Below are 21,544 nucleotides of genomic sequence, written 5' to 3'. Positions count from 1 at the left end.
GAGAAAGCTTTGGTTCTTATTACGCCAAAACAATTTAACTAAGCATCGGTATTTATCAATTTGAAGAGCAGCAACTGATTGTAATGAGGGTTTGTATACAAAACAAATACGTTGCCTGCAACTACTATACAAAGTTTCACGAGAATCTGTTTTTTATTTTAAGTAGGTTATTTTACGACGCTTTATCAACATCTTAGGTTATTTAGCGTCTGAATGAGATGGTGATAATGCCAGTGAAATGAATCGGGGTCCAGCACCGATAGTTACCAGCATTTGCTTATATTAGGTTAAGGGAAAACCCCGGAAATAACCTCAACCAGGTAACTTGTCCCAACCGTGAATCGAACCCGAGTCACCTGGTTTCGCGACCAGACGCGCTAACCGTTACTCCACAGGTGTGGACGAGAATTTGTTATAAATAGGAGAAAAGTTATTAATTTTGGCCAACTAGTTTTACGTTTTGGACCACTGTGCGTCGTGCAAATCAGTGCATTTCAGGCTAGGTGCAAGAAAATGAATGAAAGTATTCTCGTTGCCTACTGTTTTACTCATTGCTTGAATTTAGTTGTGGTGAATGCACGCATGTCAAGAGTAGAATTTTCTGCCACATTTGACTTTTTGGTACAGTGCAGTTGCTTTAAAATTTTATAAAGAGTAGTCCATCTCGTTTCGCTGTCTTTGAAAATAACTTATTGTACAGTTTTGTAGCGTTATTGTAAATAAAAATTCCGCAATTTTTCTCGTAAATTTAAAAAACGCATATTCATAGGCGGAAAGAGAACCGTTTCCTTGGGGGGGGGGGGACAAAGCAAAACCATAGAATTCCCATATAACGGGGTTATAGGGGACATCATTTACCTCCTCCCCCCATTATAGCTTGACCGTAGTACAGTATATCGGAATATGATCATTTAATAAAGATATTTTCGGGTAGCATTTTCTTACAGTGTTGCATCCATATCCGCGATGTTTCGGACCGAATTGTATAGGGTTTGAACTCTAGATCTACTACAAATTATAATAGGGCATAATTTAAAATAATCCCTCTCTTTTTCTTTCTCGTACAGAAACACGTAACAACGTAACAGTGCTAACAGAAACTTTTTTATATTAAGCTTTCCTGAAGATATCATATGAAATTTAAACTCTAATTATTTTATTTAATCTCGTCTTTAAGTTTACATATTACACCGGGATCACTTTTTTTCTGCATTGTTGTGCAGAATATTATTCATATTTCTCCAAGTGGCAGCCTGAACACCTGCAGGCTTCTAACGCATGAGAACAGGCTGTTACAAAAGAAACATTACAGTGCTTCCAATTCTCTAATGAGGATAGAAATTCTTATACATTCAAGAATTTAAAATAAATATTATAGTCCAGACACATGATCTGAAGACATTAATTCGTCAATTTAAACACAGAAACATAATCATAAACAAAAGCAAATATATTTTGAATTCAATATTTTCTAACGTTAATAAAAGAAAGAGTTGAGACAAGTTTGGGGGGGGGGGGCAGTGCCCCTCATAACTCCGCCTATGTGCATATTACACACATTACACATAATAAAGAATTTAAAAAAGAATCATTGCATTCTCTGTGTGTTTTGTGTACGTAGCGAGATCATTAAACTTTGAGAGTATGAGTAAATATTTTTGGGAGTTGACTTCTGTAAAGTGCAAATAACATCATACAGACTGCTATGATAATGTTTACTATTTACAACTACAGGACTACAAATGTGAGTCAGTATGTCACTGATTATTGGCAGTCCGCCACAAAGTCACATGGTACTGTCACTGGACCGTGGTACTGTTTCGTTTGAAACGAAGCGAATGAATCATGGGCCAGGCGGCTAGAGAGTATACGTAAGTCACACGAGACACGGAAAACGGAAATTGAGTTTACAGTAGAATGAGCTGTGCGAAGAAGAGCAAATGGAGTGAATTTTATAGTTTTAAGTATTGGGAAGTAGTATAATGGCATTATACAGTACTGTTGCAAATAGAGCTCATAAATCAGATCCCAGCGAAGAGGAACCTATTCTTCGAAACAAAGCTAATGTATCATATGGTACTCATTGTCATTTTCCTGCAACGGTGAGAACAGTTCGACATTTTATGCATAGAAATAAATAATGTACATTTAATATTATAATGGCCAAGTAAGCTTCTGTTCAATATATTTGAGGTTAACCGATCAATTGGTATAATTTTTGTTTTATGTAACTTAGTATGTCGAAAAATATTTTTGTTGTCTAACCGTTGAGTTATATTAAAATCGGATAGACGTCAGTTAGAGTAATTTTAATAAAAATTTGACCCAATATCGGTTGACATAATAGAGAAAAGCGATGACATGTTTAGGTTAGATTACTGCCCTGATCACAATATAACGTAATCAGGGACTACAGTGATTTATACTGACACTGTAGGCTACATGTTAATTAACATTACTACGTTGTTGCAATCATTGTGAAGGTCACGACACATAAAATAGGTTAAATTAGTGGGTGGACTGTGTAAGTTTTTTCTTTATTGAAATGTGTTGTGGTTGTGATAAAAGTATTGAAAATTGGTTTATAGCGCCACATTGGCAGCGATAAAAGTGTGCAATATTCGTTCAGTGACTGGTGAATACTCTATATTGAACTTACCCTAATTTCTGTTGCGTTTTTAACTCATTAAACTTAACTGACAGGTGGAATATCCACACTTTTACATAAGCCACGTTTAATACATTACAATACACATTTGCACTCAGTAAACAAACGGTAATTCTGTAGAACAACTAGACCAAAGGAGGTACCGGTACCATTTTTTCTTTAACAGTCGCCTACCACGATAACATAGTTCATTTATATGATGGAGTGCAGTTTCACAACTAAAGGACTTTGCCGACAGACCTTCTACTGCCCCCTACTAATTGGTTGTCATAAATGTCTTCTTTGTCTTTTCTCTTGTACGAAGGAGGGACCCGAAGGCTTGCACTGCAGTCTGAGGCTTATTGTACTTACCACTCCTATTCTGTGAATGATTGAGTAGTCGAATAGCTGCACTCTTGTTCAAGTAAAGTACACCGCACCATGAACTGAACCCGGGCTATGGTATGGATGAGGATGATTATGATATGTGAATTAATAATGGGAAATGAGTCCGAGGTCCAATGCCGAAAGTTACCCAGCAATTCTGCTTCAATTGGTTGAGGGAAAATCCCGAAAAAAACTTATAACCAGGTAACTTGTCCCAACCAGGATTCCAACTCGGGCCCGCTCGTTTCACGGTCAGACGCGCTGACCATTATCCACAACAGTGGATTAAGTGTCTTCCTTACTGTGACGGAAATCTTGTCTTCTCCTGTTAATAACCAATCACAATCCTCGTTTAGAAAAATTGACAGGTTCTCTTCATATCCACGTGGAGGGAAAGTTGCCACATCTTTTCCAAATTTCAAGAATCCCTTCAGTAAGCAGAAGAATATCGTTGAATGTGGCAACTGTGAACATGGGAATTGGGGGACGGGATGAGATGGTCAGAAGTGTTTGTGTAGGATAGCGGTCATCAGCACAGAGCATCCTGGGGCTAGCGTCTCTTACCTGCAGAGAACACACTGCACTATGGTGCATTTGTAGTTGCTAGTGGGTATGCTCTCTACCTCTTCCTGCTGCATGATGGGGCATATGAGATGGCTTCACTTACCCTTTATCCATTTCAGCGAGTGCTCATGACCACTGGTATAGGAAGTCATACATCTGTTAAGTGGGTGTTCAAAGGAGCCACCTATCTGTACATGATGATAGTATACTATATAAACCAGTGGTTTTCAAAATTACTAGCACTGTGGATCCCCTTTCTATAGATCTCTATTTTCGTGGACCCCTTTAAAATCATGAGTGGAATGGAGAGTAGTTCAGACTTTGGAATTAATATTAAGTAGCCTAAATATCGTCGTCGTTACTGCAATAACTCCTTTGTGACATATTTATCGATTTTCAGATTTTTGCTCTATTAAATAACTTAAATAGTGATACAGCAAATAATAAAATCTCCTATATGTAATTATATTTCTTTCTTTCGAAAATGTAACAATTCACAATCCCCTATGTACAGCTGTCATAGGATGAATAAATGTTTTTTCCTCCTACTGAAAAATTGTGGCCTATATTTTGCAATAGGAGTTATTGCACGAAGAACGACGATATTAAATAAATAAAAATACCAATTTGCCATTGCCTCTCTATGGAAGTAATTCTGTGTATTTTTACGAGTTTCCCTACTTCAGTGAGAATGATAAAACTACTTTTTTGCACTTAAAATATCTTTATATTTGGGATCAGTCATCTTTAATCTCAAGTTTACTGTCACATTTACTCTGTTTCTTTTAACAGTTTCGATACAGAAAAGAGCAGAAAATAGGCTACTAAGTTGTGGGGAACAGCATTAAAGGCTTCAAGATTCGTTCTGAGAGTTCTTTATGTTCTGCATGAACTTTCAGCCGGAAACCAAAAAAACTGACTTTGACTTTTTCAAGCAGTGTCACATGATAACTCAACAAGCTGATCTTGTTCCTTTTCGTTGAGATTGTGAATATCCATGCTAATAAAGGAATTTCTAATTCACAAATTGTTAGAATTGGGAACTGAAAAATAATCTCTGAACTCATCTTCATCCCTGTTATGATGACATTTAAGCAGCGATCCATTATAGACAAAACTAATAAAATGTTTGTGGCCATTGTGTTTAAACTTACAGTTTTGTACTGTTCAGTAACTTTAATAATGCATGAAGGTTATCAACAGTAATTAATCAAACAAATTTATAAATTGTACCAGTAACAGTCAATGTGCTTCAGACATTATTGCCACACACACAAAAAAAAATCCTCTTACTTACTTATGGCTTTTAAGGAACTCGGAGGTTCATTGCCGCCCTCACATCAGACTATCATTGGCTCCTATCCTGAGCAAGATTAATCCAGACCCTAACAACATATTATATTTTCCTCAAATCCATTTTAATATTATCCTCCCATCCACGTCTGGGCTTCCTCAGTGGTCTTTTTCCCTCAGGTCTTCCAACTGCAGTGAAACCTTTCCTTACGGACACCCCCAAGATATGGACACTCCTCATATATGGACAGATTTTTATGTCCCAACTGAAATACTATAGGAATAATGATAAATTTAAATCTCGTTTACAGACACTTTCAGACACGGACACAGACAGCTGTTTCACAGTCCTAAAGCTTGCTTTACTCCTGACTACGGACAACTTGGATTTCAAGACCTAATGTGTTAACAAAAATGGAAAATTTAGTTTTGAGAACTGTACAGAAATTCCTTAACGTGAAAGAAGACAATAAGGGTCTCCTAGGCTACCACTAGCATAGCCAGCAACCTCTTGTTAGCTGGAAACTGGTGGATAAACAAAGTCATTAAATTTAACCTGTCTGATGGGTCCAAGGTTTCCGCAATCGTGCAATTGTATTCGACACATGATGGGGTTAGTAGGATTATTCTCTTCACTTCAATCAGTTGTTCTGTTTCGAGAGTCATGACACCTGAACGTAAAGGTTAAGTTGAAAACTGTAAATTACAGTACTGCATAACTGTAGACCTAGAATAAAATTGAATGGCACAGTACTGTATTTTCCTTTTTTGGTCTTATCTATTGTAGTTCAAAGTTGGAAAGAATTTACTGTAATACTGTATACGTACTGTATTTAGAATTAAATTGCAGTAATACATTTCATTTAAAGCTTGAAGGGATACATAATGCATATTATAAATTTACTTTTAGATTGGGGATCCTCCTTCCCAATAAAGGACACTTCCCAGATGAGGACAGATTGTTATGTCCCTTCAATGTCCGTAAATGAGAGGTTTCACTGTAACACTCTAACACATTTCAGGATTCACTCATACATGCTACATGCTCTACCCATCTCAAACGTCTTGATTTAATGTTCCTAATTATGTTAGGTGAAGAATACAATGTGAGCATTTCTAAATTGTGGAACTTCTTTCATTCTCCTGTAACTTCATCCCTTTTTAGCCCCACCTTTTAGCACTTTATTCTCGAACACTCTTAACCTTAGTTCCTCTCTCAAAGTGAGAGTCCAAGTTTCACGACCATACAGAACAACCAGTAATATAACTGTTTTATAAATTCTGATTTTCAATTTTTTTGAAAGCAGACTGGATGACAAAAACTTCTCAGCTTAATAATAGCAGGCATTTCACATAGGCCTATTTAATCTATGTTTAGGTACCGTAACAACTAACACATTTTACTGGTACGATATTTTGAAGTTGAAGGGCGGATTCTGCTATTCTTCTGTAAAATCATATCATTACGAGCAGGTTGATTTGTTGTTTTGATCTACCTGTAATCTGTTCTGAATCTGAAAAATTTAGAAACTAAAGTGTCACATTCAGCTAGAAGGCACTCCTTAACATTCTTTGCATCTGTAAATGGCTAATTTCTGCTACTTGGTGCGATGCTTTTGTTGTCAATTCGTTTTTATGTACAGTGGAATACATTACTTTCTGTTCAGATATTACGGACAATTTTAACATTTTCAGTTTTCCTTTCCTTGATTGATAATGTTTTCGTTATAATTTGAATGTACGGTAATGTAATGTCTATTGAAATATGGCGTTTATAACCCATTATTATATCTAGACATAATAAGCACATACATATGACGCTACTTTTTTTTAAGGAAAACAAATACACCTGAACACCTTTACTGGCAATGATGCAGGATAACCAAAGTTTTCTGCAGCTGCACACTATTATAGAAAGTAAAAAATTAATTCTCGAAAAAAAAAAATAGTATTAGGAATATTAGTTCAAGAGCCACAATAAATGTCTTTGAGAGCCACATGTGGCCCACGGGCCATATAAAGTATGTATTAAGCACATGGTTTTACTTTACTGCATTCAGTATTTTCCACAGAATTACAGAGAACTATTCATCTGTTGTACATAGTGATGAATAGATATATATGATCATCATCATCATCATCATATTGCCCATATCATCAAATGCATCACCATTTAAAAATAAAATACTGGTACCATTGTTAATTATCTCGAAATGTGACATCCGACAAAAAATCTGTTCCCACTAGCACTAAAAATGTTTTCTTGCTGCCAGGTCCCCAAACACCCACTGTACAGAAATTTGCACCAGAACTCTGGACTTCTTGAGCAAACTTAATTATCATATCATATCTCATCAGCAAGTGCCATAATGGCGACAAACATCCATTCATTACTGCTTACAACAGGTGGATAGTTCTAGGTTATTCTGTAGAAAGTAAAACCAGAACCTTTCTGTAGAAAGTAGTGCCCGAAAATAAACCACAGTCTTAGTAGGTCTACTCTGTACTATTCCTAGTACGTACGCAGTTGTTAAAAAAATAATGCTTCCTTTGATCTAGTTATTCCGTAGAATTACTCAATAGACAACTCTCACATACAAATAATGTTTCAGTCTGTTACATATTGTTTCAAATGGGTGTCGTAGTGCTGCAATATCTGGGGGGGGGGGGGAAGCGATCAGTGACAATTGAGGTTTGGCTTGTTCAGGCTTTTGGTATGCCTTGCGCATTTTGGTACCAGTAGTAGGTAAATAGGAAGTTTTCGTACATGTCGAGGATCAGTGACAGGTTGGGTTTGGTTTGTTGAGGCGTTTTATAGCCTTTCATCTACTTTTTTTTTGTTGTTGTTGATAATTTTGGTTTCTTCAGGCTTTTGGTTTGTCTTGCATGGTATACACCTTTTGATAGATAACATTTACTTTCTTGCAGAGTGCAAAATAATGGAGGTAGGCCTACTACTGGGTCATTTCATTATGTCTGAAAATTTCGAAAATGATCTATTGAGTAGCCTATATAAGAAACGAAGGTATTTGTGGGGGTTGAGTGGTATTACTGCTTTCACAGTGATCACGTCGTATCTCTAGAGTGGTGTGCTGTAATTTTGAGGTTATTTTAAATGGTTTAAGCACAGCCCAGTATATACAGTGACGAAGCTTGAGTTGTGAGGGTGCTAGGAACAATAGACTGTGCCGGTACTATTTCGCATTGTCTGTAATGAGGCGAGAATAGTGATCCTAATGGTGATCAACTGTCTATGGATGTGTATTTACTACGTATTGAACTTTGTGATTGTATATACTAGACTGTGGTTTAAGTACATTTTTCTTTCTCCCTTGTGTGCTGTGTAGTGGGATCGAAGATTCAAAATCATTTGTAAATGTGCAAATTGTTAGATATATTTATATTAGTCATTTCTCATACAGCAACGAGAATTTCTTTCACTTGCATCGTCATTGGTTAGAATATTGATTGTAATTTTTATATAATTTTGTTGTTCAAGGATTCACCATCCATTAATGCAGATGTGGAAGTGTTGAATGCATCTGAAAGACTAACTTTAGGCTTAAAGAGAAAATATGTAGTGAAGAAAGTTGAACCTGGATGTCTTAATGTAATCTCTGCTAACTATGAGGTAAGTTTAAATTCAGCTTAATAGAATAGCTTATTTATGATTTAGCCTAAGTACTTTTTTTCTGCCGTCTATGGTGTGGGAGGATCGTAGTTTCACCATAGGCTTATTGCTGTATTCATTAGTTGATGTAATTTAGCCAGGTTCAGAGTGGAACTGCTTGAGTTAAGAATATGGATTGTTGTTATGATGATGTTAGGAAGAACTGTCAAGTTTCTCAAGCTTGTTATTTGTACTTATATCAAAGACTGATAATTGTGTAAATATCTGCCTTTGACATAGCTATGCCACTTTCCCATTTACTGAAATCTCTTATGACACCATGATTCGAGTGGTGTTAGAGGTAGGGAACATAGTAAAATTGGAGTGACTGTAGAATACAGGTAAGTAGCTAAAAACCATGATGTAATATTGCAAGAAATCAAGGCAAACTGTACAAAAAAACTTGTGAAGTAATCATTCCAGGGAAAGTACTTGCCTCTTTTTTTTTTTTTTTTTTTTTTTTTTTTTTTTTTTTTTTTTTTACAGGGGAAAACAGTGTAATATTTTGATCCAGAGAAAATACTCTTTATTCTCTGATCAAATACATTACTCATTTTAACTTGGTATATTGCAACAGCATCTACTAAGCTAGTCAGAGTCTTTAATCCAGGGATTTATTATTTGGAATACATTGCATAGCCTTTATTGATCTTCACTTGTATCTCTTCTTCTTTGGACTGAGGCTCAATATAGCAGAGTCACAGTTTGTTTACCTGTATTCTAGAGTTTAGCTGTAGCCTAAAATGTTTATTATGATATGATATGATATGATATGATATATGATATGATATGATATGATATGATATGATATATGATATGATACATGATATGATATGATATATGGTATGACATATGATATGATGTGACATGTTATGATATGATATGACATGTTATGATATGATATGACATGACATGACATGACATGACATGACATGACATGACATATGATATGATATATTTGGTCACAGCACTTCTTTACATATCATGGTGTACCTCACATTTCTGTATCCGGTGCCACCATTAACATCTTACAGTAACACATTATTTGCAGTACGCGTCTACACAAATTCTCCCAATGACACTATGTACCTTTTTTATTAATTGTTCAATCTCCCCTTCAGTATTTCTCCTACATTTCGTTTGCTATTCTCGATTTGATCATTAATCGTAATATATCTAAAATTATATACGCCTTTCAAACCCCCTTTTTCCTCTAACTAGGCCTACTATTCACTAAGATTTCAATTTCACTTATTCTCTACAAATTATCATATTGAATTATTTGCCCTATTTGTTCTTTGACCTTTTCTCCTATCTTTCTCTTATATTCATTTACTGTTCCTACGTTCAAATGTTAGTACTAATTTTATGCTGTCACTTGTTCATTTCTCTTAACCCTTTTTCACTATTTTCACTCATTCCTATTTGCGCTCACTTTCACTTTCTCACTATTTCACTTACACCTAATCCTTTCACACTACTCTCACTCCCTATAAATACTTATATTTCTCTCTGGACATCAGCTTATACACTTTCTCTCTCCCCTATACTTCTCTATCATTTACAATTACAATTTCCCTTTACTAGCACTTTTTGATCACATCCCCACATTTTTTAATCATATCTAATACCATTGCTATATCCTCAGCTGTCGCAGGTTCTGACCTTTCTTTACTGTTCGTCTCTGCTTTATTTCTATCTCTGTCTTTCTTTCTATTTCTTTCTTCTTCTTCTTCTTCTTCTTCTTCTTCTATTCCTATTTTATTCCCCCCCCACGCTTTCACTTTCACATCCTAGATTTCCACTTACACTTGCACCCTTAATCTTTTCACTACTTTCTTCCCTATCATTTCCTGACTCTTGGTTTCTCTTTTTATCCCCACTCGCCTTTTTTCTAGCACTTGTGTTTCTTGTTCCATTATTGTCAGCATTCCTTCTGGAGTGTGCTAACCTTACCGCCATCGTATGGAGACTAGGAATCCGCTTACGCTGCATGATCATGTTACACTTATCTTCTCATTGTGTCATCACCTCTACACTTCCTCATACGTCAGCATGTGGGTTCCTGAACTCCTTACTATTCACTCCTGTTACCATGTGTTGATCTGCGACAATCACTTGTTCCATCCTTGAAGTTGGGATGATTTTCTTCTGCTCCTTCTCTCCGCTTATGTAGCTAACGTCGACTCTATGTTGCCTTCTCGTTGCTTCCCTCTGCAAAGTTGAAATATGTCCACTGTCCTCTTTCATTCTTCTCGTTAGTCCAAATTCTGGATGATCTTCATTCCTCAGGCAAAACTCCAGATCATACCATTTTCCGTTCACTTTCAGTTTGTCCTCGTACATTTTAGCAAAATGACCCTTCGCCCTCGCTGCTTTCATATAAGGTAGTAGCCGTTTTCTTCTATTTCTTACTTCAAATGACATATCTGTTTCCAACCTCACTCCTGAACCCCGGAGCCGTCCTAGATTGTTCAGAATAACTTCCCTTACTTTTGTATTCTTAAAGCTCAAGAAGATAGGCCTTTTATTTCCTTTCCCTAATCTGTATGTATGGTCGACATGTTCTTCTCTCAACTCTATATTAAAGATCGCTTCACATAAATCTCTCACTTTCTCAAAGGTATCTATCTCTTTTTCCCGGCCCCTTTCTTCGACCCCGAAAATTATTAAGTTATTTTTTCTCAACCTGAGATCGTAGTCACTCATCTTCTTTAATTTGTTATTCTCTGCTATCAACGTTTATTATGTTATTTCTTTGTAATTCCCCTTTTTATTTTTCTCTCGTTCTATGTCTCTTTCTGTTTGTATAATTCTGATTACAAATCAAAGCTAACCTAAAGAAACTAAAACTAGTCTAAGAAAATAAAACCTAATTTAAACTAAAAGTCATGTAAACAAACTAAAACTACTCGTAGCCTGAGAAAACCCACTCTTAAATCAACAAAGATCATGTGCACTAACGAAAACGAGCATGATAAAACCAAGCTAAAACTGAAAATGTATACTGAAACAACAGTGACGGTGAATAGTAATGAGATATTGTCCCCAGTGGCGGGTAGGCCTACTTCTTTATTCACCCAAGTGTCCCCATCTATGAATCTGTGAGTGACAAACCGAAGCTATAGTTGTTTTTGCTGTCATTGGCATTGATAAGGTGTAAGGTGAGTGAAAACTGAAATATGTGAAAAATGAGCGTCATCTACAGAATTACCTTAAGACTTTGTTGAATTATCCTGCTTGTTGCCAGAATTGGCATCAATTACGTACATTTGGATTCACTGATTTTATCTCCTGACTTTGCTTTGTTATGCTAACTAGTAAGTGAACCTGATTGAATGATTGTGAAATAATAACAATCATGTTATGATTGTGAAATGATAACAATCGCATTAACACTAATTCCATAGATATAAGGAGCGGCAAGGTGGGTCAGTTCCTTCAGCTAATGTACAGTCCCTATCAATACTTGATTCAGTTTACAGAAATATTTCATACTAAACTGATGTGTGGATAACTGTATTCAGTGAACATAATTTAGCGAGACACTCATTGTTAATTATATTGATTATAGTAACCAATATAATTTCTTTATTTTTATCTTTTATTTATTTACATTATTCTTTAGATTAGTTAAGCCATGGGTGATATCAGAGGTAGGCTACAAAACACTGTGTAGCTGAAGTAAAAAATTGTTTTAAATGTATACAGGGTGAGTCACGAGGATTTACCGCCACTTACGGAGCTTATTTTTGAAGACATTCTGAGCAAAAAAGTCATATAAGCATGTGTCCTAATCTCAATATTTTCAGAGTTACATTAATTTGAAGTTGTGTGGAAAATACCACTATTGTTTAGTTTTAAGGGTAAAAGAATATTCCAGATAAAGAATGAACTATTCAAGAGTATCATTTCTGTAATTAGCTAGTATTCTGAAGCTAAAAATGCCTTGTGAATTCCATAGTTGCTTTGTACAAATTTTTTTTCTCGATTTTTAACTATAAAATTACATTTTTCTTATGCATTTGTGACAACTGTTACAAATTACGCCACTTTTGTAAATTCTTCAAGACTGTACATTAGGATGCATAATTAAACTGTAAAGAATCGAGTTCCGAAAGTCGTATGATTTGTAACAATTTTTGTGATAAATGCGTAAGAATAACGTAATTTTTAGTTAAAAATTGTAAAACAAAATCTGTATAAAGCAATTAACAACACATTTTTAGCTTCAGAACATTACGATGAAAGAGTAATGGAACAGAGAAAAATTCCCTCAGGCACCGGGATTTGAACCCGGGTTTTCAGCTCTACGTGCTGATGCTTTATCCACTAAGCCACACCGGATACCCATTCTGGTTTTGGACAGAATCCTCTCAGTTTAAGTTCCAACTCTTGGGTTCCCTCTAGTGGCCGCCTCTGCACTACGTCATAGATGTCTATGAACGTAGGACTGAAGTCCACATATGTGCTGAGGTGCACTCGTTATGAGTGACTAGTTGGCCGGGATCCGACGGAATAAGCGCCGTCTTAAATCACGAAGTGATCTATGCATATCATATATATTATTTTAATGTACCGAAGTACATATGATATTTCTATGCAGATATTCTGCGTCATCATACGATGAAAGAGTAATGGAACAGAGAAAAATTCTCTCCGGCACTGGGATTTGAACACGGGCTTTATCCACTAAGCCACACCGGATACCCATCAGTTTAAGTTCCAACTCTTGGGTTCCCTCTAATGGCTGCCCTCTGCACTACGTCATATATGTCTATGAACGTGGATAAAGCTCAGTGGATAAAGCATCAGCACATAGAGCTGAAAACCCGGTTCAAATCCCGGTGCTGGAGAGAATTTTTCTCTGTTCCATTACTCTTTCATCTTATGATGATGCAGAATATCTGCATGGAAATATCATATGTACTTCGGTACATTAAAATAATATAATCAGAACACTAGCCAATTAAAGAGGTGATACTTCTGAATAGTTCATTCTCTATTTGTAATATTCTTTTATCTCTAAAACTAAATACAGAAGGATTTTACTTACTTCAAATTAGTGTAACTCTGAAAATATTGAGATTTTTATTTTTATTTAAGTAGTTTATTTTATCAACATCTTTGGTTATTTAGCATCTGAATGAGATGAAGGTGATAATGCTGGTGAAATGAGTCCGGAGTCCAGCACCGAAAGTTACCCCGCATTTGCTCGTATTGGGTTGAGGGAAAACTCCAGAAAAAACCTAAGCCAGATAACTTGCCCCGACCAAGAATCGAACCCGGGGCACCTGGTTTCGCGGCCATATGCGCTAGCCGTTACTCCACAGGTGTGGACAATATTGAGATTAGGACACATGTTTATACGACATTTTTTGCTCAGAATGTTTTCGGAAATGAGCTCCGTAAGTGGCAGTAAATCCTCTTGAATCACCCTGTATAAATATGAAGATAAAGAAGTCAGAAACAAGAAATTAGTGACATTATCAGATTTTTGGAAACATAAAAAGTGCAAAAGTGAGTGTCTGATGCTATTGGAGTGTCAGAAAGATCAGTAAAAAGAGTTAGGAATGTAAGGAACATCATTTCGTGCACCAGGCATGAAATACAGTGTTCAGAAAAAATAACTAATGATGATTTTAATAGGTATGTGATTAGGAGATCAGGTCGGGATTTCTATATGCAGAAAAAAATGCTCCAACAGCTGGAAAATTACTTCAACTTTTGATGGAAGAAAACTAAATCATTTCTACTATAGAAACATGAAATTAATCCTAAACAAGATCGTTATTTCAAATAAGTAAGATAGATAAGGTAGAAGGTAAGTCCAGTAAGTCTTACAGACGAAACATACAGCCATAGCAGCCACACCACTCCAAAGTCTTGGACTGATGACAGTGGAGCAAGTTTATTAGCTCCAGTGTCTGAAGGCATGTTGTCCATGCTGGGAACAGAGATTGATTTATTCCAATGTCGTAACCTGAATACTGCTGATTATTACAAAACAATAGACACAAAAATTATATTCAATGATTAAAAACTAAACTTACCCTAAATTTGCCCTTAAAATCTTTCCTAATATTAGATATTGCCTCCTTCCAGGCAGTACCATAGTATAAATCCAGCAGACTGAAAATTCATCTTTTCCAAGTCGGATTGGGTGTACATTTATGTCTCTTTTCACGTGTTTATCCTGTTTTTAAGTATGTTATCTATGTGAGCAGAAAGTACCACTCCTTGTGAATATCTAATATTTCTTTGTAATGCTTTTGAGGATGAGACAACAGACTAAATAGCCCAGTCATATTATTATTATTATTATTATTATTATTATTATTATTATTATTATTATTATCCACTGACTGCAAATATTTTAATTGCTGTAGTTTATTTGACAGATGTCAAGATCTTGATTATTTATTTTTTTGTAAAGTCATTAAGGGTGATATTGATTGTGAATCCTTCCTAAGCAATATAAGTCTTCGTAATTCTGCTAAGGATTTAATATTTCATAATTTTTTTTTTTACAATAGAAATTCTAAATCTCTCTCTCTGGTCTGTAGATGTATAAAATATACCTATGTGCATGGATCGAACTTGGATCCGTTTAATGTGTTGTATATACTTTTGGAGTTTTATGTCCGTTATTAACTTCCGTCTTTTGTTTAGATATGTATTATAATATTATTCTCGTTATCTTTTATGTCATTTGTAGTTTATTCATTTGTATGAACAATCCTTTCATTTTCAATTACAATTATTTTTAATTGTCATTATTTTAATAATTATTTCTATGTACTTTTATTGTAATTTCTATTATTATTATTATTATTATTGTTCTTGTTATGTAATTGTCATGTACTGAACTGTTATTGGCCCCTGGCTGTTGCACAGCACATTAAATATTAGTAAATAAATAAATAAGATAAATTATTATTATTATCATCATCTTTATCATTAACAATATTATTATAATTATTAACTTTAGTATTTTCATTATCATTATTATTATTATTATTATTATTATTATTATTATTATTGATGTTTGGTAATATTTTATGTTAAATTTTTTGAGGTAATAAGATGAATTTAAGATTCTCATAATTTTATTAATCTTTGCCTCTTAAACATCAGTAAATATGATGATATAATTATGAAATTTAATGAGATTTGTATTTTTTAAGTAAATATGATTTGTAAGTAGTTAATGAAATTAATACTTAATAGGTTCCTAATAAATACTTAATACTTTAATACTTTATACCTTTCGCTTCATTTTATATTTGGTTTCTTAATATTAAAATTATATTTTATGGTTCGTTATAAAATTGTCTGTAGTCTTAAGATTGCCTTCTTGTGTTTACAGAGTTTGGATTACGACATTTGTGAGAATCATCTCTTACTTGAAGAGGAACGCACAAAAGGATACAAGTTTATTATAAAAAAGAATCTAGCAAGATGGTTCATTTTTCTGCTCATTGGAACCATCACAGCTGCCATTGCATGCATAATTGATATAGCTATTGAAGAGTTATCTAAGATTAAGTACAAGGAACTGAAATACTGTATCCTTTTGTTACAGTAATGTCTTTTCAAGTTTTTTTTTTTCTTTTTACAAATGTATACAAGTGCTTTGAACTGAAACATATTGGGTTAATATACTAAGATAAACACTAGGCATGTTTGAAATATTTGTGGACTCACTTTATTCTTCAGAATAACAGTTTGGTATACACATGAAGCCCTTTTCTTTTCGAAGTACAATAAAATCTTACTACCGCAATATGCGGAACCCTGCAATATTTGGAACCTCGCAATATGCGGAACCCCAATCACATAAAGTGAAGTGGGTAGGCATTGGATACATACATACAGTACATACATAAAATCTTACTATAACGCTCTTTAACAGACCAGATTTAAAGCACAATATAAGTAGAAAATTGAATTTTGGCTCATTCTTTGAAAATATATCACATACTATATATTGAACACACACATTTTTGTTAGTGAGAATGACCATGGTAATAATAATAATAATAATAATAATAATAATAATAATAATAATAATAATAATAATGTAATACTTGTAAAGAGGTCTTTCTGTTGAACTGTACCTCTCACCCAGCATGTCTCCTAAGGGCTAGTGCACATGTATGGCTTAACTGTTGACTGACTTCCTGTGGTCAACATATGAAGCATGTAATTTATAAATGACATGACATTTCAGTCCGTGAGCATGCATACACATACAGCTACACCATCTTTTCTTGTTCACTTCTGTTCCACATTCTTCTCTCTATGCTCGCAAAGTACAGAAGTTAGCATTGTTATAAGAAGAGAATATTTAAGAGGTCGAAAGATGTTCTGCTTTATGTGACAAAAAATTAAATGGTTATGCAATTTAATTTGTTTATTTTACGATGCTTTATCAACTGCTATGTTTCTAGCATCTGAATAAAATGAATGTGATAATGCCAGCGAAATGAATCCAGGATGCAGCACTGAAAGTTACCCACCATTTGCTCGTAATGAATTGAGGGAAAACCCCTGAAAAACCTTGAGGTGAAATTAAAAAATCTTAACATTCATTTCACAAGTGCGTGAGCTATTTTTCAGCAATACTTTCAAGAGGACGTTCTTGTAGATTATGAATGAAACATATGCGATCCTTAGAGTGAACAAAATTATGAAGTACACAACATGTCTTAATTATGCAGTCATAGAAGTCGATGTTGACATCTAGCTCGGTCTCAATTATAATTAGAAGCTCATCAAAATTTTGTGTACCCCTGCGAAAATATGAAAAGAATTTTGCAGGGTAATTTTGTAGTGTTTTGTACATAGTATGGAATTTTCCATTCAACAGTCTCTCACTGTATAACGGATGTACCCAGTAATTCCTTTTCCTCTTTTTCCTGAGGCAAATCACAATATATTGTAACAATTTTCACTAAATCCATGTGTGACAATCGTCTGCTTTCTGCAGATGCTCTCACGAAATGAAAGCCAGAACAACTAAGAGGTCATTTGTGCTATTTCTTTCATATATTATCTCGAAGGGCCAGCTACAGTTGGTCGACAGAAAAATTCTGGGCTATTAGCAAAGGTAACTGACTGTCTGTTTTGTTGTTTCCATGTTTAACAATGTGCACATCTCTATATATTCTTAAGGGTCTTGTGCAAATGAAACAGTCGTCTGTTTGTCTTACGTATGTGCTAGCCTTAAGTAAATTACTGCAATCAATTTTCATCCGCTTAAAAAAAGACTATGTTGCAGAGTTGCCTTTGCTTAAAGCCTTTTATAACAAAATAGAGTTAGATGCTGTTTAGTTGTTACATTGGAGCAATTTCTAGTAATCCTTGAGCATGTGTTTAGTATTTAATCAATCAATGTGAAAGTTCCACGGAAAGTATTGTCTTACATCAGTAAAAAGATGATTGAATGAAGTAAATAAAGAAGCTTCCCTTCATTGATGCAGAACTCTCCCACATGTCCAGTTATTGTCCCAACCTATTTAAAATCATGCATGACAAATTGGGGTTCACTATAAAATGCCTCATATTCATTTCACAAAATTTGTGATGTGCTTGTGTGTCTGGTTCCAAACTCATGAAGTTAGGAAGAGACAAAGCATCCTTTGCAAGAAATATCAGTGACTTGCTCAAGAGGTTTTCCCTCAACTCAATATGAGTAAATGCTGGGTAACTTTTGGTGCTGGACCCTGGACTCATTTCACCGGCATTATCACCCTCATCTCATTCAGACGCTAAATAACCAAAGATGTTGATAAAGCATTGTAAAATAACCTACTAAAATAAAAAAGACTCGCTCAATCAAATGTTCCATAGCCAGTTTCCGATCAATTACAGAGTTCTCATACAAGAGTGGAGAAATTTGTTTTTGTTCTTATAAGCTGTGCACGTTGGATCGATTGTTTGGGCAGTTCGACTCTATCGCTTGGGCAGTTTGGCTCGATCACTCGGGCAGCTCTTTAGACCTTAGCACTACCTATAGTATTGGCATTTTCTGTATCTTTTCTCCTATTTGTCAGCAATGAATCATGAATAGATAAGAGAGGGGGAAAATGAGATGTTTCCTGGATAACTTAATCGGATCTTATCAACACTCTGAAACTGCTTCGGCCTAGTGATGTAGTTAAAATACATTTGATGATAGTTATACTTGGAAACCTGCTTCGGCCTAGTCATGTTGCTAATTTGCATTCAGTGATAGTTTTCATTAAGTACTCAGAAACCTGCCTTGGCCTAGAGAAGTAGTTAACTTGCATTCTGTGATAGCTATTGTTACACTTGGAAACCTGTTTCGGCCTAGATATGAAGTTAAGTTATGTTCTGGAATTAGTGTTTTGATAGACTTGGAAACTTGTCGTCATGTGAAGACGTAAACAATTTTATTAGACTTGGGAATTGGCCTTCTGCTTGAAAGTGTAGATAGGTTATTCCCTGAGATTTGGGTTACATGGAAAGGATATTGTGCCACGGGGATTTATATTGAATTGTTATGGATTATATTGGTAAAGTATTGACTGTCTATTTTCCAAATTATTTGCCATACTTTCCTCCTCTCATCAGTCTACGCTATATGTGTGATTGTTAAATTTTGTACAGATGTGTGCTTATAAATTGTTACTGGCCTAATTAAGATTGTATTCATGCCGGAAGTAAGCTAATAGAATAGATTGTGTTAATTGGCGGCCATTAAGTCTTAGTCTGATTATTCCTACGCTTCCACTGTGCAACTCGACCAAATCCAATTCACTTTTAACATCTGATTTAGTAGCCATAGTATGTAACTCCAATCAGACTTGTTAAAAAGAGAAAGAGAGAAAATTGAAAATTCAACTCAAATTTAGAAAATGTAAGAGAAATGTTAACAAAAAATATAGTATAGAACTTATAAAAATATCAGGAGTTAAAATTATGATATCCCCGAGATCAAAATACACGCAAAGCCACGCCAAATTACACCTGTGTTTTAAATTTGCGTTTCGTGGAATTACACTCCATTTGACAACCCTGCCAACCACTGTGTACAGTAATGTCACTGCTCTTCACACTACTTGAATGTCATTGATTGAAAGGCTATATGTAGGTGACTTCCATAAGCAAAGAACATTTTATATACCGTACAAAGATTTTGCCTGGAACTGGTGAAAAGGATCATAAAGGTAGGAAAGCATTAGAAATGGGAATGTTATATGAGGGAAATTTTAACATATCTTATGGGACGGGTCAAGAGGCAATGAAAAATAAATGTTAAAAGATGGGAAATTTGTATATCACAGTATTATTTCAGTATGAAGAAAGAAACATATTTTGTAAAGTGGAATTTCAAATGGAACGATGTTATGGTATGCAAAAACATTGTGACAGTAAAAATATAAGGAACATTTAAAACTGTTTTCTGTTGCATCATCTTGGGACGCAGATTCTAATAAACTAGTGACCACTGGCAGTTTTTCAGTGATTTGTGTCAAATGATATATGCATATATCTCCTTCCATCAGCTGGATAATCAACGTTTTAAAGCAATTCATTAATAAATATACAAACAGGGAAGTGCCATGTGTGCACATCATCTACAGTCTTACTACGATAGTACTCTGAATTGCATAATAATAATAATAATAATAATAATAATAATAATAATAATAATAACAATGGCTTTATTTAACCTGGCAGAGTTACGGCCATAAGGCCTTCTCTAACACTCAACCAGGATTAAAACTTGCTTACATAGGTGAACATACAACTGGATCGGAATTAAGTAATCACATACTGATACAATTTAGGTACATATGTAATGTTATGTGTAACAATCAGGGGCGTATTTTGCGGACTACCGGGCTACCGGCGGTAGCCCAAGGAAATTACAAAAGAAAAAATTTATAATATAACATAATGTAATAATTTTGTATTATTAGTTTTACCATAGTAATTAAAATTAAAGTCATTGTTAGATTTATATGCGCTCTCTGCTCTCGAAAAGAAACAAGTTGTCAAGGCGGCATCGCTGGAGAAACCGCTTGCTACGTGAGGTAGCCTGTGACCGTTTCGCTCACGCTGTCCTTCGCACAACTGCCCGTCCCCCCCCCGCTCCCTTCTGTTTCCATCGTGCACTGTAGGCGGGCGAGTTGCCGCTCTCGTGATCGGTTTCTTCGCAGGCGCAAAGCAGCAATACGCTTAGTACGCTAGCAATTGAATGTGATTGTGTTCTTGCAGTGCATTATTTTAAATCTGTAATTTGTTCGAGTGTCTAAGAGTTATATTAATTGTGAATTATTAAGTTTTTAATTTCCCAATTAAGTGATATTGTGAAAAATATGGCAGAACAAGTTTCTGGAGAGGTTTGTGTTGAAAATGACTGTGTAATAGAAGGTTTATTAAAAGTGCCTTTTAACCGTCGTACATAACGAGAAAGTTGAAATTGTGAAAATGGAAAGACCAACTCCTGAGTTAAATTTGTCCATGGACATAAAAGAAAAACAGCGAGAGTACACACACCATTTCACTTCAACATCATATGGTAAGTGGAATTGGTTGTGTGGTACTTCTAAACTGTCCAAACTATTTTGCTGGCCATGTTTGTTATTTAGCCGCGAAAGTGGTCAAAAGAGGGGTTTTCTAATATGAACTCCCTTCGAACGGCAGTCCTAGAATACGACAAATCAAAAGCTTATATTTGTAGTAGCATGAACTTTGCAAACTTTGGGAAGACAAGAATTGATTTACAGCTAGATAAGTGAAAAGCTCTACACATCAACCAACACAATGCTCTTGTGAAAAGAAATCGGGAGATTTTACTGCGTCTTATTAACGCAGTCTGCTTTCTAGGAAAACAAGAATTGGCTTTTCGGGGTCATAACGAGAGTGTGGAATCAGACAATATAGGAAATTATATTGAATATTTAAGTTCCTTAAGTGAATTTGACCATTTACTGGCCAATCATCTTGAG

At 35.1% G+C, this 21,544-nt stretch overlaps 1 protein-coding gene across 1 annotated transcript in view; it reads left to right on the top strand.

Moving 5' to 3' along the window:
• The first annotated feature begins 1,825 nt into the window (after positions 1–1,825).
• ClC-b (chloride channel protein 7) overlaps positions 1,826–21,544 on the top strand; it is a 48,096-nt gene continuing 28,377 nt past the window's right edge. Inside the window, exons 1-3 of the mRNA XM_069834774.1 lie at positions 1,826–2,102; positions 8,391–8,522; positions 15,931–16,129. Of these exons, the coding sequence (XP_069690875.1) occupies positions 1,983–2,102; positions 8,391–8,522; positions 15,931–16,129 (451 nt within the window). The 5' untranslated portion in view covers positions 1,826–1,982. The remainder of the gene's footprint in view (positions 2,103–8,390; positions 8,523–15,930; positions 16,130–21,544) is intronic.

The sequence above is a fragment of the Periplaneta americana genome, chromosome 9, assembly GCF_040183065.1.
Source record: "Periplaneta americana isolate PAMFEO1 chromosome 9, P.americana_PAMFEO1_priV1, whole genome shotgun sequence".
Lineage (NCBI taxonomy): Eukaryota > Metazoa > Arthropoda > Insecta > Blattodea > Blattidae > Periplaneta > Periplaneta americana.
This window is presented reverse-complemented; position numbering and strand designations above follow the sequence as displayed.